This window comes from Silurus meridionalis, chromosome 19, assembly GCF_014805685.1.
Source record: "Silurus meridionalis isolate SWU-2019-XX chromosome 19, ASM1480568v1, whole genome shotgun sequence".
NCBI lineage: Eukaryota > Metazoa > Chordata > Actinopteri > Siluriformes > Siluridae > Silurus > Silurus meridionalis.
In genome coordinates, this window is record NC_060902.1 from 13,039,824 (window position 1) to 13,064,202 (window position 24,379).

The 24,379-nt window shown below is 40.3% G+C and overlaps 1 protein-coding gene across 4 annotated transcripts in view; it reads right to left on the minus strand.

The window, feature by feature from the left end:
- Positions 1 to 814: 814 nt before the first annotated feature.
- Positions 815 to 24,379, minus strand: part of kif21b (kinesin family member 21B) — a 52,397-nt gene continuing 28,832 nt past the window's right edge. The window contains exons 12-35 of one of the 4 annotated variants that reach the window (XM_046874853.1): positions 22,879 to 22,993; positions 22,647 to 22,782; positions 22,367 to 22,555; positions 22,083 to 22,282; positions 21,867 to 21,974; positions 21,333 to 21,640; positions 20,961 to 21,114; positions 20,626 to 20,829; positions 20,135 to 20,236; positions 19,774 to 19,939; positions 19,507 to 19,567; positions 19,361 to 19,409; positions 18,966 to 19,171; positions 18,752 to 18,826; positions 17,231 to 17,344; positions 13,901 to 13,939; positions 9,278 to 9,414; positions 8,139 to 8,319; positions 7,119 to 7,283; positions 5,995 to 6,112; positions 5,706 to 5,876; positions 3,693 to 3,892; positions 2,696 to 2,827; positions 815 to 1,921 (exon numbers count right to left, since the gene is read on the minus strand). In XM_046874853.1, coding sequence (XP_046730809.1) covers positions 2,728 to 2,827; positions 3,693 to 3,892; positions 5,706 to 5,876; positions 5,995 to 6,112; positions 7,119 to 7,283; positions 8,139 to 8,319; positions 9,278 to 9,414; positions 13,901 to 13,939; positions 17,231 to 17,344; positions 18,752 to 18,826; positions 18,966 to 19,171; positions 19,361 to 19,409; positions 19,507 to 19,567; positions 19,774 to 19,939; positions 20,135 to 20,236; positions 20,626 to 20,829; positions 20,961 to 21,114; positions 21,333 to 21,640; positions 21,867 to 21,974; positions 22,083 to 22,282; positions 22,367 to 22,555; positions 22,647 to 22,782; positions 22,879 to 22,993 — 3,298 coding nt within the window. In that variant the 3' untranslated portion in view covers positions 815 to 1,921; positions 2,696 to 2,727. The remainder of the gene's footprint in view (positions 1,922 to 2,695; positions 2,828 to 3,692; positions 3,893 to 5,705; positions 5,877 to 5,994; positions 6,113 to 7,118; positions 7,284 to 8,138; positions 8,320 to 9,277; positions 9,415 to 13,900; positions 13,940 to 17,230; positions 17,345 to 18,751; positions 18,827 to 18,965; positions 19,172 to 19,360; positions 19,410 to 19,506; positions 19,568 to 19,773; positions 19,940 to 20,134; positions 20,237 to 20,625; positions 20,830 to 20,960; positions 21,115 to 21,332; positions 21,641 to 21,866; positions 21,975 to 22,082; positions 22,283 to 22,366; positions 22,556 to 22,646; positions 22,783 to 22,878; positions 22,994 to 24,379) is intronic. The other 3 variants (XM_046874854.1, XM_046874855.1, XM_046874856.1) reach the window with 3 other exon arrangements.

Consider the following 24,379-nt stretch of genomic DNA (forward strand, 5'->3'; position numbering starts at 1 on the left):
TTTATGCTTTATATTTTGCAGGGTTTAGAGAAAAATAGGTCTGGGGGATTATAAATCAGATGCTATCGATATTCCTACCTGTAAAACTCACTCAGTACCGATTTCTTTTATGGACATTAACTATTAATGTTAGTCTAATTGTATTGTATTTGTGGTTGCTAATAACTGTTCAAACTTTCAATGTGAAATTATTAAACCTAACATTATTTATAGTCTTTTGAAATAATAATTTATTCATTAAGCGAATAGTCAATTTTCTGCCAATAATTATAAATCCTCAATAATAACTTATAATAGTGGGGCATGATTTTGTACCAAGATTTAAGATCACGGACCCCCAGGCTTTTCTTCACAGACCACCAGGGAACTTATTTTGAAAACCACTGGCTTTCAGTGATTCTTTTTTCACATGTTCTGTGAACTAACCCAGGTAATGTGCAAAAATGTAAGTATTCGCGATTAAATAGTTGCTACTATAATTAAATAGTTCTTAGCCTAAAAAGACATGTAATTCCAAATACTGCACATACCCAGGCAATAAACTAAACAAAAGTATTCTGCTTGTTAAAGAGATTTAGCTCCACCTACTTCAAAGCTGCATTGTCCACAGATCTAGTACAAGACGATAATGACTTCTGTTGGATTGCGTCCAGATTACCAGCGCAGCACCACTGTGACACCATGGTCCAGACTCACTCAGCTGGGTTCAGACTCAACTGTACTGATCAGGAACTGATTCTCAGCAGGAGATTAGGTCCTTCTAAACCCACCAAAGCAAAGTCTCATTCTGTCTGCTTAAGCACTAGAGCCTTCATTAGAGCAAACTGTCGGTTTTATTGCACACTCCGGGCTGCTGCTGGCCCGAGCTTATTGAAGCCAGTCTGCAAAAGTGTCCGCTCAGCAGAGTGTGGATAAGGGGCTTGCAGAGCTCAGAGAGCACTATATTCACAGACCAGTAACAAAAAGACTGGGAGATAGAAGCTAGAGCTCCAAATGCAAACAGCTGTCAGGAACGCAAAAAACACAAAAAAAAACAACAACAATAACAAAAAAACACATTTAAACCTGAGGTAGAACATGGAAACATCACAGCACAGGAGGGGACACTTGTTTAAAAAGGGATGGACGCTACACAAAGTTTTCCTTTGCGTGTTCGAGATGATGAGGGATTATGAAGACACCGAGTCCGTATTAGATTCCGTGAAAGTCTTAAGTAGACGCCTCAAAGGAAGGCGACGTTGCGTGTGGCGAGTGCGCCAGCACTATTACACAGTCACGTCTTGGAACAAGCTCCGTTTGTATCCAGACTCTCTAGAGAGCCTCGACCAGATGGTAACGGAAGAATCAATCTTTTTCTTGCTTCCAGTAGATTTCTTGCAATGATAAAGTCTGATATTCAGTCAATCAAAACACAGTAAAAAAAAAAAACACACAAACATATGGGTCTCCAGGGGAAAAAAACTGAGAAGTGCTTTTCCCTACCATTTGGCTCAGATTTCCCAAGGCCTCCATATTGGCCTGTTTTTATCCTTGAAATACTTAATAAAGAAAAAAAAAATGGACGGCAGCTACATCTAAAGTGACTTTTTTCTTTAAAAACTAATTGGCACAGAAGGACACTTTCTCTAAAATGTGCCCGCATGTAGCAGATGCACGCTCGTCTCATTATTTGGTACGCAGTAATAAAAATAAAATACCAACATGGGTGGCACCTTAGATTCACTATTGCCTTCATCTTCTCATGAACATTCCATTACCGGACCTACATGTAGCACTGGCGCTCCAGCCTGTGACCTCTGCAGGCAAGCTGAATAACCTCGCGGTCAGCAGTTCAAAGGAAAGACCATCGTTTACCATCATTTCGTCACTTTGTCACCTCTTCTTTGCGATCCTCAGGTTCCAGATCTTCACAGTCCTGTTGCTGTGGGAAAAAAGGAAGCACGATTAAAAAAAAAGTGAACAGAAAATAGGAACGAAGGCACAGAATGAATCTTGAAACAGGCTGGCAGGAACACCTCCGCAGCTGATATGTGGTAGACTTCAAAACCGGCGAATTACCGCAAAAAAAAAAAAAAAAACCATTTCCAAAAGTACTCTGGCACGTTTATTCTAGAGCAAAGAGTTAACCTTGAATGCGTGGGCTCTTATATAACGAGAACTTACTATGCCTCTGATGCAGCAGAATCCTCAAAGGTCTGCACGCTAAATTTTCAGCAGTGTTCTACTGCACGCCACGCGTTCAGCTATTTCAAATGTCTGCTCTGCTTCTGGTAGCGGATTTGGTGGAATATAAAACATTTTGTTAAAGTATAACTATATCAAAGCTGTGAATCAGGAGCACCAGTTACTAATGATTCAATGAAGCGAGAGACAGACAACAGATCTCAGTGGTGGAGTTCGAGAAAGAACACAATTAAGAGGATTTATTGCCTCGGGGTGGACTCAATTAGAACTGTGACAGAGTTTTGTGCTTCGGAAGAAGAATTTTTAAATGCTGTGAGAGCTAAAACTGAACTCATCATCCAATTTAAAGGCAAGAGATTTTTTTTTTTTAAGAAAAAGTAAGAGTCACACAGAGGGGAAAAAGAACACACACACAAGTCTTGGAGCGAAAAAAAGAGAGAGAGCGAGAGTGTGCAAGAGAAATAAGAGGAGAAGAGACAGAAATAAAGGAAGTGTGTGAGAAAGGCTGTACCAGAGAGCAGAGGCGGAGAGAGTTAGTGGAGTTCAGGGAAGGCTGGTGGCTCGGCCCTTGATGGCCAGAACACGACGAGGCAGGCAGGGAGTGAGACCCGGAATATAACTCCACAACTTCACTCGACAATCGCTATACACACACACGACCACAGAGAGAGAGAGAGAGAGAGAGAGAGAGAGAGAGAGCGGGGGGACGAAAGAAAAAGAGTGGGAGAAAGTGAGAAAGAGGGAGTGTACAAGAAATAAACAAAAATATAGAAAAAAACAAGGAGATGTCAAAATAAAAGAGAAACAAGCGTCATCAAGACAGAGAAAAATAAGGAAAAGGGTAGAAATAAAAAAAGTACAGAGAAAAGAGTAAATAAAGCAAGAAAGAAAGTAAGAGATAGAAAGGAAAGAAGGATAGATAGATAGATAGATAGATAGATAGATAGATAGATAGATAGATAGATAGATAGATAGATAGATAGATAGATAGATAGATAGATAGATAGAAAAGTGAAAAGAGGCAAATAAAAAGAAAGAAAGAAAGAAAGAAAGAAAGAAAGAAAGAAAGAAAGAAAGAAAGAAAGAAAGAAAGAAAGCAGCAGGTTAGTGAAGTTGTTGAAGTGATTGTTGCTGAGATAAAGATTTTATATCTTCTTACTTAAACTATATTGCAGACAATAAGTCAGTCAAAGAGCTGAAAATGATGCAGCAGCAGCAGCAGAGCTGTAATATTTATAGCTTACTTATTAAAAGCATCTACTCTCAGGAACACAGTATCACACAGACAGAGAGAACTGTAAAAAGCAGCTTTTTTGCTTTTTTCTTCATCAATAACTCGCCACAAAGGCTAATAACTCATCACGCAAGCTGTTGAGAGGGGCAGGTTTTACACCTCTTGTGTACTCTCTCTCTCTCTCTCTCCCTCTCCCTCCCTCCCTTCTCCAGCAGCAGAGCCTGTTTTTCTCTCTACATGTCTGTTTTTAAGCATTCTAGACTGAAGTTTCTACCTGGAGGCAGTAAAGATCTGCTTGGAGTTGGTGCAGATGGCATTGATGGGGCTGTCATGACCCTTGATTTCTCCGATGGGTGTAAAGTTGTCCACGTTCCAGACCTTCAGCATGCCCGCCCTGCAGGCACTCAGCAGCATGGGGCGCCCGGGCACGTAGGCCAGCGCGCACACCCAGTCCTTATGGGCATTTGGGATTTGCTGAAAAGAAACACAACACAAATCACAGCTGAGGCAAAAAGTGTCCAGCGTTTTAATACCATTTAATATGAAGTGTAAAAGTGTCGACTAACGGGCATATGAAAATGATAATCATAATTATGGAACAGTTTAAGGTTTCATAACCAATAAGTAAAGTAATTCATTCGAAAGCTTACAAAGCGCTCGTGGGCACGAGTTTAACTGCTAACGGGAACGACTGAAGTAACTATGCGTTTTTTTTTTCCCGTGTTTTTTTTTTCTTTTCAATTACGCCCGGACAATATCATGCTCGTAATTACTATGCAATATACGCAACCGTCATACTGCAGTGTATCCCGAGATACAGAACATTTCCCAGAACAAACATTCCTTTTATGCTTCAAAATTGGGTTTATATAATAGACCATTCCCTGTCCAAAGGTATGAAGCTTCTAATACTGAACAATATTAACATTTGCCTGACTTTCCTGCTCAAAGTGCTTTTAATTACCCAATCATAAAAGGAGCAAAAACGTCAATTAGCAAATCTAATTCTCCATTCATATTGAGAACGAGGAGCAGTCTGTCTTGTAAATGCCCAAAGTGCAAATCACTTTCAGAATAAACCCAGGTACATTATAATCATATTACCGTAATTTCCGGACTATTAAGCGCACAGGAATATAAGCAATAATGTGTTCTGTATGTAGCTCTATGTTGTGTGATGTAGCTCTATGTTGTTTTATGTAGCACCAGGGTTCTAAAGAAACGTTGTCTCAGTTCACTGTGTACTGCATCAGCTACATATGGTTGAAATGACAATAAAGGCTTCTTGACTTGACTTTTCAAGAAGCAATAGAGGGGCTAGTGACCAGCGTGTACTACATAAAGGATCACAAGTGAAATCAATAACAAAGTCACAGTCACCTAATCTGGTTTGGGGTTTTTTTGTTTTTGTTTTTTTGGAGTCACTGCTTCCAGCAGCAAAATGAACCAAACATTTTAAATTTGGACAATACAACAGTGCACTTATATCAATACAATCGGCGGCTGGTTGCTGCGATGATGCCCAGTGCAAACGAGTCAGTTAATATAAATGATATGAATTAAAGTTAGAGCTGCTATAACAGAAAATGTACACATGCTAAAAAATTTGTATCCAGCTGTTAACCTGGAAATATGTTTAAAATACTGTGTGAGCTGCTTATTAATACTTACCAATTAAATACAAAATACAATATAGAGTGGAAAAACAAACAGATTTTTGTGAAACAGAGCGCATCAAAGGTTCCTTTTTGACAATGTGATCGTTACTATGCTGAGCAATTTACTTTGCCCTTTTCCATGAAAAGCAAGAAACATTTACACTGGGTGGATAATTGCATCAAAGCTTATGAAAACCATTAAAGCCTTATCAGGAAGAAATCTCACAGCTGTTTGTGTACCAGTTCTGTCACTAAAAGTGGAAAATTTTTACTACAATAAACAATACACCAATAGAGATAAAGCATTAATAGTTACTGAAATTGAAAAAATTGCATACTGATACTATATCAGAAATTCTACAAAAGTACAAGGCAATTATTACTTGAGTTTATGAGTTTAAACAGTGCATTTAACATTCTAGTTTTTTCCTGAATTTCACCTGTGTATTTAATTTTAATCATCAGAGAAGGTAAACAAAACTTATATTTCAAATTGTCAGAATTATACGTTGTGTACTCAAGTGGTTCGCATGCCTACTCTTCTTGTTATTTTTGTTGTGACTCTTTTCGTTCTGAAAATAATGCTGACCCTTACACGAACCCCAGCGATTCCGCAAGCAATCCCGTACCTGAATCAGTTCCTGCTGCTCCAGATCCCACTTCTTAATGCCGTTGTCACGAGAACCGCTGAACAGCACGTCGCCGTGCACGGCCAAGCACTCGATTCCGTCGTAGTGAGGCGGCTCGAAGTTGTGAGCGGGACCAATGTTCCCTTGCGTGCCTTCCGTGACATCAAACACCTGCGAAATAAATCATGACAGCACACAGCGTATCAGCCTTCCGTGTTACTTCTCCTGACTGACTGTGCAGCATATGAGAAAAACTCCACAAGAAACAAACACAGATTTGAATGAATACCTTCACATAGTGATCCTTCGAGCCGGTGATGACCTGGTCTTTACCCCCACCGGAGTAGCCCACTGTTAGACACATGACCGAGCCGATGTGGCCTGTCAGCTTCCCCGAGGCCTGCATTCTAAACAACAGAAACACGGTCGCTTCGTCTCAGCTCACACTACATCAGCCTTAACAAAGCATTTACAACTTAAGTTTGAACGCATAACAAATATTTGAATGACTAATAAACATGAGTATAATGGATAATTATAGTTGCGCAATTAATACAACTTTTAATGAGATCGTGGTTGTTGTTTTTTTCTTTTTTAATGAATTAAAATGAACTAATGTGAAAGTGCCTTATAAATATGGTTCAGCTTTCTACTTGGTTGCATATGATGGTGGGTGGTTTTTAACTGTCAAGCAAGTGGGAGCAGGCAGACACAAAACTCACAGGAAAAAAAAGACCGTCAGTAAACACCTTAAATACACCAGACAAAAATCTAATACCTCAAAAGAAAGAAGGATTTACACCTTTACATTTACGTGTAACAAAAACACCTGTACTGACTGTCAGCTTATTATAAACACCTATTGGCACCAAGATCATATATACAGTAGTTTGTTAATCCAAAAATATTTTCAGTCAAAAAATATCTAAGTGGAGTTATAATGCTTCCAAAGTTTGAGTTTTTCACCAACACCAGAAGACAAGCTGCTGCGGTGTAGTTACATGCTGAAATACTGCGCTGACATTTAGTAAAACTGGCATTCATTAAAACTGACATTCAGCAAAGCATTTGCTGAACGTTTAATATTTCATTATTCAATATTACGTCTTGAAGACACACAAACACGTGGAGAAAAGTTTAATTGCAGTGGATTGTGCCACAGTAAACACACGATTCACTTCGCCTAGCGGTTAACCCAATATCCATTCGTTAACTCTTACGCATATGGGAATATTAAAATGAGCCTGGAGGCTCGCCTTGACTGCGGTAGTTTATAGCAAACCAGAAAAATGTCACCCAAAAACCCTGAAAACAACATCTGGAATGCAACATAGCTTAGAATACATTCGAGAGTACTCTACATGCTAGCTAGTTTTTTAATAATTAGCCAGGTTTGAGCCAAGGGTGATGTACCTGTTGAGGTCCCAGGTTCGGACCGTGTTCCCTGCTGCGGCGTAGAGCACAGAACCGGATGGGTTTAGGGCGATCTGGTTGATCTGGTATTCACCCTGAGTTGTGGTGATTGTGCGGGTGCTGGTGCCGGCACAGGCATCTCCGGAAACCACCTGACCTGAGGATCTGGAATGAAGATGACAGAGGAAAAGCAGCCAAAGTTTAAAAAAAGAAAGAATATAGCGATTATAACGTTTATACTTTATAAGTTCATGTCATGTGTGTGAACATCAGGAAATCATCCGCTGACACGTGCATAAGGTGAATTTATACTTAAGCACACTCTAAAAGGCAGTGTCAAATAAACTGAAAAAAAAAAATAGCGAAAAAAGAAACAAAGTTTTTAAAATTTTTAACAAAATTGGTGAGGGGTATAAAAAAAAGAAGAAAAAAAAAAAAAAAAAGCTAAACCATGTCTGATCAATTATAAACCAATCCAAATGCCACTGAATGCATTTCTGAAGTGTTTTCACTCTGCATTCAGCTGTACCAAGCGGCTCTTGTATAAAAGCACTTCAGCCTAATTTGCGTTTAAATCCACAATTCATCATCAATTATGAAACGGCAGATGCTTACAATTTTTTTATTGAGATGCTGCGGTTTACATAACATGTTCCATATTACGCCTGTTGCAGACATGTTTAAAGAAAATATGATAGTCATTTTTAGCCGATATATAAAAAAGATTAAATCTAATGAGATATAATTGGTATAAAGCTTCAGACCATGATCTGATTACTGTATAATCCTGTATCATTTACAATCAACTACAGTTTGAGTACCTCATTATGTGTGACACTCAATCTACTCATTAATACTGATTATTTTTCTGTACTAAATGCATTCTCAGGTTGTTTTTTTCCCCAATAAATATAGTAAACGTTGTTTTTAAATGAGAAATCTGGAAGTTCAAATGTGAACAATTTCTCTATGATTCCCACGGCCTGCTTCAGTAGCTCAACATGGTTTGGAAGTACTCACGTGAACGTGCGCACACACTTGGCAGAGTCCCGGATGTCCCAAACTTTGATGTAGGACGTGGAGACAGTGAAGACCAGGCCGGAGCTGCTGCAGTATTTGACAGACACCACATTGTTGGGATGTCCCCTCAGAGTCACGATCTCCTGCCCAGTCACCAGGTTCCACATCTTGCACGTTCGATCTGTGGAAAAAAGTACAACAATACATTATATAAATGTTTCATATCCATGGCTATTTTTAGTTCATATAAAGTGACTTTGTAAGCATTAATCTATGTAGTTATGATGTATAAGAACAAAAAAGATAGGTTTGTTCAAAATAATTGACAAAATGATAAATGTCTGTGTTGTTCTATAAAACTCCACATAAAAACCTATATTTGGTTGGTAAACAGTGTGCTCGCATACCTCTTAGAAGCACAACCTTTTCTTTCTGTCCAAACTGTTTATGTTTTTTAAAGCATCAATTATCATCTTTTATGCTCACCTTGCTAAGGCACGCTTGACTGAACAGCCTGAATAGCCCTAACAGACCGACGGCCAATGAACAGCACTAATGCAGCCCTCTATGGCTCCATAATCCATATGGTTTATGAGCTAACAAGTTGTATGAGCCATCAGGCCTTATTATGACGATTGGCTCCGCTACTGTAGCTGGATCCATTTCACAACGGCAGAACAGAGGAAGGAAGACAAAACACATTTAGCCCGAAGGCAGTGACTTCCACTTTCCAGTACATTTAATGTACAGTGGAATATTGAGTCTTGCATAAAGTAATAAATAAGTAAAGACTGGTCTAACTATAGCACTGATTTAATCAATAAAAGAGCCTAAAGGAAGAAAAAAAACTTGCTTGATGGCAAGACTATTCATGTGAACAGATTTTACATTTGTTCTTTTACACTCTATGGTTCACACATCTTTCTTTCACAGTTGCTCTGTGCTTTGGAGGCTTTGTGCATAATATGAGGCTGCTGAGAAGTTCAATAAGGCATGCGGAGTGTGGCCTGCAAGCACGCCGACAATGCAAACCAAATTGATTAGTTGGTGTTTTGCGAGTTTGCTCTTCGGCCAAATACTTAAGTATAACCAGAGGGGTGTGTGTGTGTGTGTGTGTGTGTGTGTGTGAGTGTGAGTACCTTTGGATCCAGTGAAGAGCAGCTCATCGGTAGCATCAAGACAGAGCACAGGCTTGGAGTGTCCCTCGGCCACGGCGACACACTGCAGAGGAGCTGTTCTGCCCCCTTTCAGCCCTGCCATAGGACTGATCACACCCCTGCACCAGAATACACACATTCAAAACTGCACTAATAGGAAGTATACACGTACGCGTGAATAAATCGTGTTTGCCAAATCCCCTTTGACCGACTTTACAGTCTAGCAGATCTTTCTCTCTCCCCCTCAAGCCCCAATGTTCCCCCACCTCCATGCTCCATTCTCCTCAATCTCTCCCGAGTTCATTATCAATATTGCGCTCGTTAATCTGCTTCATCAAACCCCAGCCGGGCTTTGTGTGACAGACAGAAATCGACCAAAACAATGGAATCGCTTTCATATCCGAGGCAGGTGCTAATTAGGGCCTGCTGAGCTGTTTCTCTAAGCGGCGTGAAGGTGATCAGTGGAACTGAAAAAAGGTAGTAAAGAAACTGTTGCTAAACTAATATTTGAAACTTAATTCCCAAAATTAAACGAGCTGACGTTTCTTTGCTATTGGCAAAGAAAGGGTTTTTTGGAATATCTGGGCCAGTGCATGTTTGCAGATTCGGTCAGGATTGAAATAAGAGTTACAATGTGCAGGGGATCATGACTGACTGTGATGATGAGAAACTACTGCAAACAAAGGACAATGGGTATCTAAGGAATGAAGGAATGCAAGTAAAATCAGAAAATCCCCATGTGGATTTCAGGCAGTAGTAGCATTTTTGGCTGCCATATTAATAACATTGTCAAAAAACAAATTCATAAAAGTTTCATGGAAAATTTTTAAAACAAGGTGCTGGGAATTGGGTGCAATTATATTATGCAATTATATCTTATAAACGCCACTCTGATGTACATTTTTTTCAGTCACTAGGCGATTGGATATGAAATCATGAAGATGGCTTCATTGACCTTTTTGAAGTTTCGGTTTAGAGCAAATACGACCATGTGAGGACAAATATGATAATTTTAGAGGCTTACTGATTTATTTATGCCACCATAAAATATTTGCTGGAGACAGCCACTGCCCTTTCTTATTCAGGGATTGAACTTTTAGGAAGATGCCCTCCAATTAGGCATCACAGCCAGCATATCACCTCTCAGGCAACTCCAGACACTTCAGCCCTACCGCGCCTTCGACACTCGCATCCAACTGGCTTCACACTGGCTTGGCTCGAGTTGCGGGTTTAAAAACGATTAGAAGTGAGGCAGACAGACTAGAGACAGTGAGGGTTACTTGCCTCCATCTTGAGGATCGTGACCCATGATGTCGGTGCCTCACGCTCTGTCGCAGGAGTGACAGAATTAGCATGACATCTGCCATGCTTGCTTGAATCAAAAATGGGCAGAAGAAGAAGGACAATGCTACCGGCAGTGGCTCTTCGAATAGCACAGAGTTTTAAATTTAGTTATAACCTAAATCTTCACATCTGTCTTAAAACGAACGGAGGGAGCGATACGAAAGGACGAGATGTGCCGTGACAGCTGGCAGTCTGTGTTTCTGTGTGGACTCCTGATGAACTTAAGCCAGAGGCAAAAAAAAAATAAAGGCTCCAACACAGAGCGATTGTTCAACATACTCTGTGTTTTGAATTACAACAGAGAGGTCACTGTCTCCGTAAATGGCCAGTGAGAAATATTTTATTGAGTCCTAGGGGGACAACGAGTAGTTTTCACATTTCTGTTTATTTGCTGCATGTTCTGTTCGTCTAGCCATATGCTGAGAAATATCTGAGGTTTCTTCTAGCAGAAGAAAGAATAATTTCACAGTGCAAGTTTGAGAAAAGTAACAAAAAAAAACGCACTAATTGTCAACAAACTAATAGTTTAGTTTTGTTGTCAAACCTTTCCTGGTCCGAAAGCTTCGCATCCCGCCTCCTAGAGTTTTCTGAGCCAATTAGCCCACATACTTCTATGGAACCCATGAGCAACCTGGCAGAGCTTAACAGTCCTTTTCTCCACTCTGCAACATAACGAGGATCTCCTCTCGAGGTTGGCAGCATTCCCGGTGTGTCTGGCCTCGGGCCATTCTCTGTCTCTGGGAAGCCGTCCGAGTGAGACGGAAACGGAGTGAGAGATTCAGCACGGGGAAAAAAATTGGTCTCTAGTGAGTGAACGTAAAGGCTTAGCTGCTCTGTGTTCCTAATAATGGCCGAGCCGCCATCCTGGATGAGTTGGACAGAGGTGACAGGAGAAGAGCTGATTAAAGTAGAAACGAGGACACGGTGGCCGCGGGAGGAGGCTGGGAAACTTTTGTGGCAACTATCGTGGAAACAAATTGTCTGATGAGGATCATACACTTTCTTTTTTTTTTTTTGCAATTATTTCAATCAGCCAATCATGGGGCAGCAGCAGGTTGAGAGCCTCAGTAAATGTTCTACAGATGTATCCTCAGATTCCAGTTCTCAGCTATCAGGACTGGAACTCGATGTCTACCTGAATGCGTCTTGCGAGATGCTTTTATGCTCACCACAGTTGTAATGAGTGGTTTAGGTTAATTTAACTTTTCAGAACCAGCTCGAACCAGTATGGCCATTTGTCTCTCTCATAAACAAAGCATTTCCAACCACAGAACTGGATGTGTTTTGGTGCACAATTTTCTTAAATACTACCAAACCAAACCAAACACCTGGCACCAACAATCATGGCACATTCACTGAGATCACATTACTTCTCATTTCGATGATTGATATGATCTTTAACCGTAGCTCTTAATCAGTATTTGCATGATATTATGTACTGCTGCCAAATGTTTCGATGATAGGATAATTGCGTGAATAAAGAAGGGTGCAGGTGTTCATTTAAAGTGGTTGGTGAGAGATTACTTTAAAGGCAATTTTTTTTTGCATTGGACACCACCATAATTATATTGTATAATTACATAACGACAGGCTAAAGCAATTTTGATTGAATGACCTCAGGAATACCCCGAGTAGTGGTACAATGGTACAGTGATAAAACGCCCCACTTGATATTAAACGATGAGGTTCCTGCTGGAGAGAAAATGCTGAAATAAGCATCTGTGAAAACACATGGTCTGAGGTTTTGTGTTGACTTGGCAGCACAGCCACGTAGGATGGTAATGGCTGATCAGCTAATTTGACCCTGCAGGTGAGTAATGATAGTGAAGCGGAGTGTAATATAGTCATGCGGCGTCTTCTCAGCCCTCGCCATTCGCCAAATCACACTCGCTCGATCACACCCACAAAGCCTAGGTGTGGTGCCATGCTGAGCAAACGTGTCACACCCAATGCTAGAATCCTCTTGAACAAGCACACACATTGCAAAAAAACTAAAAACACACACAAAAAAATAAACTCCACATGCAAGCACTTTTATCCTAAAATCTAATCCGGGAAAATAATATAGCAAACCCACAGCACATCACAAAAAAAAAAAAAAAAAAAAAAAACACATACATTATTTTCTAAAATCAAATCTTCATGCAGCACTTAAATTGATGCAGAGTGAGCTCGTGGTTATGAAACCGTTCGGGTTTAGGAATGAAACAGAAAACAGACATTCTGTCTCATCCAACAGCAGGGAAGACAAGAAGGTGAGGATGTGATGAGGCAACATGTTTAGTGGATGAACAGAGGGAGGAGGGAATCATGGTGTGAATGAACCTTATCGGACTGCTGTCTGTAATGGGATTTGCTGCTTTTTCGGGATCTAGAATCAAATAAAAACACACGCAGATCTTTCTGACGTGTCGGTTTGAGAATAAACAGTTAGATCGAGGTTGTTTTTTGTGAAGGGGAAAAATAAATATAAAAATAAAGTTTAACTGTGGGGTTATTCCATGCGCCCCACGTTCCATCACAGTGCCATTAGTTTCTAATGGGATAACGAGAGCTTCTCGACAGAAGCAAGAAAAATGCAATCACGGTGTCGCGATAATAGGGCTATGAAGGTGCTGAGAGATTGCACTGCAGGCTTTATTAGATAAGGTAAAGTAAATTATATGGCACACTAGAGCAGACTGCAGGCTTCGAACGAGCCAAATTATCGAAGTCTCGCCCACAGAGACTAAAAGAACCAACAAATTTGTGCAGTGAAAATGATCAGACTTTAATATGTAGAGTTAAAAGCCTTAAATATGCTGTCAACTCACTTTAATGGGCAAACGGGTTGAATAAGCACAGCGTTATGTCTGGTAAATAATCGTTCTTACCTCTTACTAATTAATTTCAGATCAATAGGTCAAAGTCAATTCAAAGCAATTGTATGTTATTTAAAATAATGAGGTATATTTAATGAGTAACATTATAACTGAAGCTGAGAGATAAAAAAATAAAAAATAAAAAATTGAGAACTTCTTACACAAGGATTTTTTTCGTTTGAAAAGTTTCCCAAAATCAGAGCATAAGGTTCATTCAGTGCTGGGCTTCACAATAAACACAAAACAGAAATGAAAAAAAAAGAAATTGGGGGCGTCAAACAAAGTGCGGATTCAGCATGCTCACACAGTGGACACACCCTTTACACAAATGGTCTGTGACAGACCAATCAGGCAACAGGAAAAAACAAAAAACAGAAGACAGTCAGACAGAGAAATCTACCTGAGGACCTCCGAGAGAGAGGAGTCGCTGTCATCAGACCTAAAGGGCAGAACAGCAGCAGGGTTAGGGGAGGGTGGGAGGAGTCAGTTACAGAGAAGGGAAAGAGGATTTCTTTTTTTTTATTGGAAAGAAGGAAAGCCTCTCAAAAAACAGGCATAGACTGATAGGAGGAGGGGCGGGAAGGAGAAGATAGAGGGAGGAGTTAAACAGGAAAGAGTATGTAAAGTTGAACAGGAAGGGTTAAAAATGACATCCGACTGGACATCACAGGAAGTGGAAGTGGAGCCCACTCTTGGCTGCAGTATTAAAAAAAACATTTGCTCTGGCATCCAACTGCAAATCTTTACGAGCTAAAATAAAACTCGTTTTATACTATGATTCAATTTCAAGTGGTACTTTTGAAGTGCTTCGTGCAGGAGAACAGATGCATTATGCACTATGCACAAACGTTACACTGGGTGATGAAACAATTTTAAACTGAATAGTCACTGGTAAGAGCTTTGCCCTGAGGTGTCACTAAGAGATCTAGGGTTACGCCAGACAAAAAATGACCGTGAGAAACCAGAGCAAATGTTTTACTGGAACAAAATTGAAAGTGACTGAACCGATGCTTTTGTTTTCACTTTAGAGTGTGACAGAGTAAGGAACTTATAACCTATTAGCTCAGCAATGCATTAGAACATTTCCTGGTCAAGACCATTAGAAGAAAAAGATGCAGACCTTTACCATGTTCTGCTCCGAAGATTTATTCTGGTGCCACAGCAATAACAGTCAACATTAAATATTGATGCAAACCAATGAACTCGAAGACACTAGATGCAAAACACAGGGCCTCATTTTGCAGTGTTTGGTTAAAAGTTGTGTGAGTTAAGTGAGAAGCCGTCATTTTTACAATACATTCTGTAACGTTGATTTTCTCCAGATTCATTTGCATATGTTAATAAATGCCAATCGGTCATAAAGTGCAGCTGGTTTACACGATGTGATGTCTAAAACAAAACTCTATAAAAGGCAAAGCTTCCAAAGCTGGAAATGGAAACATTTGTCAAACGATTGATCACGCACATGGGCACACATCATCTCCTCTTTAATTTTTTTTTACATGCCATTACTTTCTTTTGTATGTATAAAAACTATAAAATTGGCATCATTGCAATAGTATAAATTTGGTGTAATGTCATTTTACTTACAGTTACACTTCTTATAAATTCGGATCTCCTATGAGACAAATGTTTGTCTCCAAACAAAGGTGGATTTTCAGGAGCACCACATTTCTTGCGTAGATGCTCCTACAAAATATATTTATTTATTTATTTTTCCAAATCAATTCTTTTCCATCACTCGTGATAAATTGGACACAGTGAGAATCATGCGATCATACATTACTCAGGTCAAGCTGCAACACCAGACTGTTCCTAGAGAATATTTTGCACCGGCTTCACAATGGTTAAACCAGGTAAGACAAACAACAATATCTTACCGTGTTCACACTTCCTGTTTTATACCACTTACATATCTCTGGTCACGCATCCTGAATTCTAAGTCAGTCGAAAAGAGAGTGCTGTCATAGAACTTAAGATTTTCCTATTCTGTAGAAGATCTGATAAGGGTCATTGCATTGTGGCCTGTATGATAAGAGTCTGCCCTGCCGAACTCGCTCAAATGGCGAATCTACGTGCGCGGAAGTTCAAGCACCCAGGGTGATCTTTCAAAACCGGAGCAAAACAATGGCAGTCACCTCTGGACAAAAGCTAAATGAACCCGTAGGTTAATGAAATGTCTATCTTCCACTTTCGGACACCACCGCTAATCAGTATTAGTCGGTGAACATTAATCAGCATGACGGGCATGCATACACACAACGTACAAGATGAATAACTGTGAAGTGTTCATACAGGACTTGTTCCTGTTCCCTTTGACTTTCACTGATTGTAACTAGGCGTTGCGAAGTGTTCAAGACTCCGATGTCTGATTTCAGGTAAAGCCGAAACGTGTCTGAAATTCGCATGATTGTGCCACTTCCTATTCAGCTGAATGAGAGTATAGTGAGACAAAGCAACAAAACGCACCAGCACAAAGACGCATGATATTACAAGTAGTAAGAAATAAACGACTTGCACGGAATGCTGCTATAGAAAACTTGAAGCAGAGTTTTTTCCTGAAGTTTCTGTTTTTCCCATAATCCCACATATCTCAAAGCACAAATGATTACAATTCTCTGTTACAAAAGAGCAGAGATGCATTTTAACCGGTTATAGGAACATTGGATGTGCAGCATCTGTATTCACACACACACAAATGTTCCCTTGCCAGCCTCTGTTTTTTTTCCTCTCTTGAAGCTGATAAGACAGAAAATTTAAAAAACATTTTATGTGACAAAAACTTAGTAAAGTAAAATTTACTCCGTGGTGTAAAACTTAAAATTCATTGCTAGACATTAGTGACACTGGAGACCCCTTCCATAAACGTCACACAAACATCACACGGAATCACACGACGATTCCACAATCCTCTGTTAAACAGCAAGTTTCCATCAGGCTTAGATGACGTCTATTATACAGGTACAGGTACATACATATCATCCTGACCCACTCGATTCAAGACGTCGCCAGCACTGTGTCTAGGACTAACCACGATTGAAAAAGAAACAACCAACCGTAATTATCTACTCTTTATAATCGTTTATGATGGATCAAACAAGAAATTCAAAGCTCAGTGGGCAAACTGCAATGATGCTAAACCTATAAGGATTGATAGAAAAATCAGGCGTATTTTACACTAATAAAAATAACCACTGACGTCGATAACATACATTTGACAATAACTTTTCGGAAACGTCAAGAGTAAGCCACCGCCTGCTACAACAATCTGTGGATTCGCTGCTCCTTTTCAATATGCAATAGCCTGAAAATAGCACGAGAGAAACGCATAACAGACCCCTTTAGTCCTGTATGGTGATCTCAGGCGCTGCTGATTCGATTATGAAAGGAAAAGACTACAATGAGCCGTCTTCAGAAGGGGGTATAATTGGTTATCCTGGGCTAATTTACCCACTCGCCATGCTATAATGAGCATCCACAGGAGCCGTGGAGCATTAATAATTGGGGACTCTCAAGCGCTGTGGATGAACTTCGCTGTATTTCCTCTGCTACGAATGTACCTCGCCTAATTGGCAGCTGTGAAGGATGGTTCTGCAACTTGTTTCTTAAACTCTCCATACTTTCCCCTCCTCGATCGTACAGTAACAAACCGCGAGGATGGAAAGATTTAGAGTGAAAATCGACACCAAACACAGAAGCATGCTTTAATGTAGTGTGTCTGTTTACTCACTTGTCCAGCGCAGAACCCTGGCTCTGGTTGCTTGTAAGGCGGGAGAAGACGTTGCGGTCGTTACGGGTACGGAGAGGAGGGGATGAGGGAGGTGTGTAGATGGTCTCCGGAGGTCTGAGAGGTGCAAACAGAGTAAAGTAAATGTCCTATAGTAACAATACACAGGAGTGGAACCTGACAGGTAAACTTGAAAAAGGCCTATTAATATGGATGTATATGGATTGTAACTGCTAGAGCTACGGAAAGTATCACGTAATTGATTGTTACTCAGGACATGGGCTGTGGGAAGCCACTGGAAATGAATCTGCCCAGAAATTCTGAAAAATGTTTTAATGAGTTGGGAGTGTGTCGAAATGACTAGAGAGAAATGCCTCCTGACTTGGAAATGATAGTGTCCTGTTTAAGCGACCGTTTACACAGAAACGACGTTGTTTTTCTTTCAAACTTTGTGCGCTCTTAGCAGGAACACGTTGTGTTTCCAAGGTCCAGAAAATTGCCGTTGTTGATCTAGGACACAAACACACCACTCTCGCAACTCGCACCATTCACACACTGACGTCCCTACTACTGGGCATGGAATAACAAACAAAAGATTACATTTATGCTTTATTACTGTCTGAGGCAGCTTGCCAGGGCTCGTTGGAGTAATTATAAATGATAAAAACACAACATAATAAACAAGCATATGTGAATCGGTAGATACCGGAGGCCGTATTAAAGCACGAAACAATTAACAAGAAAAAAATGGCACCTTTTATACGTGGCTTTACTGGTAAATGAACTCATTAGACCAGAGTGACAGAAAGATTATGTAACAATCCAGCACAATATGAAAAAGTTTTATAAAGTTACTCTTAGGTTCTAGTCTGAGAAATTCACACTTTTAGCTTATTTAAGTCACCAATTTACTATAAAGCTATGAAGATTTATTCTGAGGACAGACAGACAGACTATATTGAGAGACATTGAGACACCTGACCATATAATTGGTATGTGCTATTTTTTCTTTTTTTTTTTACCCATCCTATTCCAAATGAATGCCCCAACTGCAATGATAACCTCCATTCATCTGGAAAGATGTTCCACTACATTTTGGAGGTTGCTTGTGGAGATTTTTGCTCATTCAGCCACAAGGGCATTAGTAAAGTCAGGTTCTGATGTAGGGTAAGGAGGCCTCTCTGCTTGATCACTACATTTTTTTTATATGATTATACCCTGGAGCTCTCAGATCCATCAGAGTAAAAGCACTGCACATTTTATTACATAATTATGCCTTATTGACTGCATATGCTTTCTACACAGGATATCACATAATGACTGTCTTGATTCTACATAGCATGCACTGTTCACCCCAAGAAGCAGCGTTTGGGATTAAGTTCCAGAAAAAAAACTGGAGTGAGCAGAGCAGAGCTTAATGTAACACAAGTGAAGAGAAAAAAGGTACAGTTGATCCAATATCTACCATGATATGTAAGAGAATAGAAGTGGTGCATTATCAGCCAACTGATGTGTGTTAGTTACCTGTACGACTGGCTTCTATCATATGATGGCCGCCTGGTAAATGGAGATGCATCTGAGCCTCTGGACTGCCTGGGACTGAGCAACACCACAGCATTAAAGTAATGCTATAATCTTATACAGCCATTTAAATAGCAAAACACACAAATGACAACACTTTCTTATACTCTGAAGTGCTGCGAATCACAATATACTCCATTACAATCTCATCACTTACAACGTGTGTCCTCGGACCGGCAGGTTGATCGTCCGAGACACGCTTTCTCTGGAGTAGGTCTCGCGTAGAACAAAGCCCAAGCCGTTCTCCTGAATCTCGGACAGAGAGGCCAGAGACTTTGTGATGTTCTTGGTGGTGGAGTCCAGAATGGGGCCCAAGTATTCAGCTGATACCGCCTTCATTTGACCTGAGATGCGAGGCTCAGCCTGTAGAGGTGTGCGAATCATAATAAAACTCTTAATGAATGTTCTAATGAAGAATTAAACTGTAAGAACTGGAGTCAGCCGAGCCTAAGGAACGTTTATTCATTCACTTATACTGCACTGCCACCTAATGGACATCACATGTCATAACAAAAAAAAGCACTGCAGATTCATTGAAGTGAAGGTGTGTACCTTGATCTTGAAATCATCCTGACTTGCGGAGGACTTCATTTGAGAGTAACTGGGACAAGGGTAATAGATATATAAAGAAATATATATAAAAATGATCAAAGGTCAATCAGAGATAAAAAATCCATTAGTCATAGATAGAAGATTACCTTGTTTCTGAGACCTGGCTAAACTCGGACACCTCCTCGTCTGTGCTAGCATAACCATTTTCTGTGGGAAATGAACAGAATTAAAAATATCTGCATACTGTGAAAAAAAGATCTCAAAATGAGGATAATTTTTTGATGAGTTATGGCTATGCATGTGTTAAGTTTCTGTGTCTACGTGCAAATGTAAAAGTAATTTTCTATTCCTAACAAATAGAAAGCAAATCCACTTTGCCTTCTTTCAATATGTATCAGTTTGAATGTACACACCCTGTTGGACATTGTGAATAAGCGCATGTAACTCTGGGATACATTCTGCCTTCTCCCGCAAGGCATCCAGGATCATGTGATTATGGGAAGAGCCAATCATGTCTGTCTGTCGCAGCTGTCCCTCGAGCAGCCTGATCTGGGCTTCTTTCTGAGCCACCTGTAAATTCTGTACAGAAACATAAACGCTCAGCACGGTCTGCATTTCATTACATTTAATATACATGTCCTGATCTGTGTATAACAACAGCACAAAGGTGTACAAACTGTGTAATCCCTGTGACTCATTGCCACAGGGTGCATTAAGGCATTTTAACTTTCTTCTGGTGGAAAAATGAAAGGAATAAAAGAGGAGTTTAATCACTTTATCAATGGAGGCCTTCAGAAAATGGTCCAGAAGGTGACGAGCTTCTGTTAGGGAGCAGGAACTGATGACCACTGACATGTCCAGTGAATCTAATTCATCCTATAGAAATGTGTTTTAGACATAGACAACAATTTTTCTTAATTTCCAGTATTAACTTTGTGGAATACCGGTATACAAAACAACATCATACTTATTTACTTCTTAGTATTTGATACAGATGTTTTTAATACAGAATTTCATTCAATCGGAGAAAAATAAGCTTTTTCTTTTTTTTTGCCAGGCACTAAAATAAGGAGTTAGCTTTTTTTTTTTTTTTTTTTTTTTTTTTTAAATATTACCAAATATGAATACTTACTTTATTTCAAAACAAAAAAAAAATCCCACACTTTATTTATATATTTATAGAAATAGTTATATTTTCAGAAATCTTCAATAAAGCTCACTTTGTGTTAAAACATATATCATATAGTCTCTGAGCAGACACTAACCTTGGTCTCTTCAATCTGTACTATTGTGGCCTGGCAGTCTGACAGGCTGTCGTTGATGTAGTCGATGTTGGCATTGAGCACTTCGATTTCATCATTCATCTCCTGAACAACTCGCTCGTCCTCCTCTTCTCGAGGCCCTTCGGTCAGGAGCTTTTCTCGCTTACGCAACAGCGCCTCCTGCTGCATGGACAACTCCTCCCGTTTCTGATGGAGAATCGATTTTAAAAAAAGAATGTCAAATCGACATGTATAGCATATTTGGCATATAGACAAATAAACATTTTCAGCATGTTCGTTTGTAAAAAACGAATATCAGAAATTCATGCAGACACTACCTTTATGAGACGGTCCATGTCGGCCTCTACGTTAGCAATGGTCATCCTCTGCATCACTATATCCATGACCCTCCTTTCCAGAGCCTGCCATTTTTGCCGTGCCGTCTTCGAGAAGCTGCTGCTCACACCCTTTCTCTGTAACTTCTTCCTACCACTGGAAGATGAAGACCAAGATGGTTTATACAAGACAAAACATTGGCATATATTATAGATAAAGATATAGATATATATACACACACATACAATATGAAATATCTTGAGCATAATACTTTCAATAAGTCTTTCGTTGTTCTTTGTTTGATTATTTGATCCGCACTAAAAGTACCCTTCTTCTCAATTTACTGTATATTAAAAAAAGAAAAAGACACTGACTTGGCCAGACGGGACAATCCTCCCCCAGATCCCTCGCTCTCTCCCAGGTAGCCATTCAGCTTGTTGTTCCACTGGCGGACGATGCTGGAGACAGAACGGCTAGACTCGGGTTCTGATGACGTAGTGATAGAGGTGGTGGCTGAAAGCTCGACCCCGGAGTCTAGGCTGGGTGGTCGACGAGAAACGCGCCCCCCCACGCGCTCCGACATGGGTTTAGCCATACGACGCAGAGCCGTCACTTCCTGAGTCTTCCTCCTGAGGACGATCTCCTGCTGCCGCTTTTGTGACTCAAGAGAACGGATCTGATACTGCAGGCAGGGTGAGAAATGTCAGAATGCATGAAAAAAACTTATACTGAATTATTAAAGGGCAACTTTTAAATAATTTCATCAAGTATCAAATATAATGAAAATGAATGAGTAATTTGCAACATTTAAAAGGAAAGGTGATTGAGATTGGCAGAAATCCAACACAGGCATGCAGTTAAACAGAAACGAGCAAGACTGATGATGTTATGATGCAATGCAGTGTAACCTCTTGCCGTCGCTGTTCCTTTTTTAGCTGGGCGATCTCTCTGTTCCTCTTGGCCTCGATCATCCTCCTCCTCTGCTGCTCCTCTTTCATCTGCTTCATCAATGCCACCTACAGAGGAAGAAACAAACGGCACAGTGACAACTGATACTACCATATTAACTGACCAGTCTTTCCCTCTAGGTGGCAGCATTTCTCTATATTCTACTTCAATCCTACCTTGGCTTTCTTCATTTCCGTCACTTCAGCCTGCAGCTTCTTGAGCTCTCTTTCATATCGGCCCTGGTTCTTCAGCAGGCGAGCGTGCTCCTTTTGCGCCGCCTGCAGCTTCATTAGATCCCTGTTCATCTCCTTCAGACGCTTCTCATACTCCGCCTTTACCCTGTTAGCCTTTTCCTCTGTGTAATTCTCCATAGACACTGTTAGCATCAAATTCAGTGTGTGATTAATAGGCCATGTGTTTACTCTAATCAATATAAAAACACTATGTGGCAAAGACTCACTGAGGTTCTGAAGTACGCGGTCTCTCTCGAGCTGTGTATCCCGAATCTTGTTCTGCAGCATGATGAGCTTCTCCTCGTATTGGAGTTTTAGTGTCAGCAGCCGCCGCTGACTGTTTTCCAGCTCATCAATTAGCTTCTGCTTGATCTCGATCTCACATGTCAGATCTGCCAGGTCGGCTTGGAGGTTTGCTGAAATAAAATAAAAACGAATGTAAATCCAAATCCGTTAAAAAAATTTAAAAAAAGATATCTGATATACGTATAAAACAACCCTGCAAACCTTTTTCATCAGAGTCCGAATCTGAGTCCACCAGGCTCTCATCGCTGTCAAATTCTTCTTCCTCCCTGATCTCTTCCTCATCCTCCTCATCCTCATCACAACCACTCTCCTCTTCAGGCAGAGGGTACATTCCCTCCTGAATAGAGACAGAAAATGAATCCACTGTGACATTATTACATGCTGCTTTTTCTGTATTTTAACTGTTAAGGAATCTTAAGAAAAGTTCTCTGACCTCTCCTGGCTCGTTATCGGAGTCGCCGTCTCCGTTCTCTCTGCTCTCACAGCTCTGCCCGTTCTCCTGAGCCTGAAGCTTTGCCCGTTTCTTTAAGCCTTTCTCCCTTTCAGGACTGAAAAAAGATGACACAGCACTCTTACTTGAGAACAGCAGCTCTGAAATTAGGCCAACAATGATTCTTGAAAAAAGTTCAAGACTAGTTTTGTGACACACCAACAGATGGCAGCACAAGAGGTGCATGCACAGTCGCAGGGAGCACCAACCTTCATAAGTCAGTGTGCCAAAGGACATCGTCCTGTGTACATCGGGAGCTGTGTAACTGGTGTTATTCTAACCACGTGTTACCCTGTCTGTGATTTCATCATTGACAGCAAGTTAAAACACCCTGTCACCAAGTTTCTCGCTGGAAACAACACGATCTCACTTTTGCACGCATTCTACTCGCCAGATATGTCTCCTGTGGACTTCCCGAAGATCAAGCTCAAAGGTCGCCGGTTTGGCACCATTGCATAGATCCTGTGCGAACAGCAGAAGGTTTTTGACACACTTCGAAAAGAAGACTCCCAACACACATCCCAAAAGTGGAAAGAACTCTGAGAGTGCTGTAATGCTGTGATAGGGGACTATTTTGAAGGTGTGTAAATGTAGATAAATAAAATACTTTCTCGTAAACAGAGATAGTCTCGAAACCTTTTGATACCACCTTCATGTGTACGTTAACATTAATGGAAAGAGTGTCAGCAAGTTTTCCATCACATGAAAGTAGTCAAGACTTGAACATGACAAACTGTGTATTCTTGGCCTTACTCTCCAGCAGTTATAACAGAAGTTAGAAAAGAACCTAAATTGTCTTTTAAACATTTCACATTGTTAATGTAACAATAAATGGATAAAAAAATCTGACATGTCATTCATTAAGGTAAGTGTGGAATAATCTGAAGGAACATCTGAGTCATTACTTATTATCCCAGAACAATAATCATGTACAAGAGTGTTTATTCTCGACCCGAGATACAAATGCCAACCATAGGACCATAGATCAAAAAGGAAACCACTGCCAAACACCAGTAGCATGGATTTAACACTCTCACTCGCAACAGGTTATAGAACATATATATATATACAAATATATACGAGTCCACTGAATTATTCAAACTAGCACTATGGAGCTTAGGACCTAATTTTAAAAATGTCCTCGTCCATAAAGCTCAAGTTAGAACCGGTTCATGACTCTAGACCAGTCAAGAAGTTGTCTAAAGACAGACCAATGAAAGGAGAGATTAGCTGCTGCTTCTGCACTTGATCAGTCTGAGTCATCCTCTCCCTGTCTCATAACACCAGCAAGAACACTGAGGATCAAAGAGCTCAGCTATTACCTGAAGCCTCTTTCTCATTACAGCCAAATTAGACTCCTCCGCTGCAGTGAGCGCTCCTACCCTTCCCTATTACACCGAGAGATTTACGGAGGAGTATTCGTATCTGTGCCAGACTGTTGTCC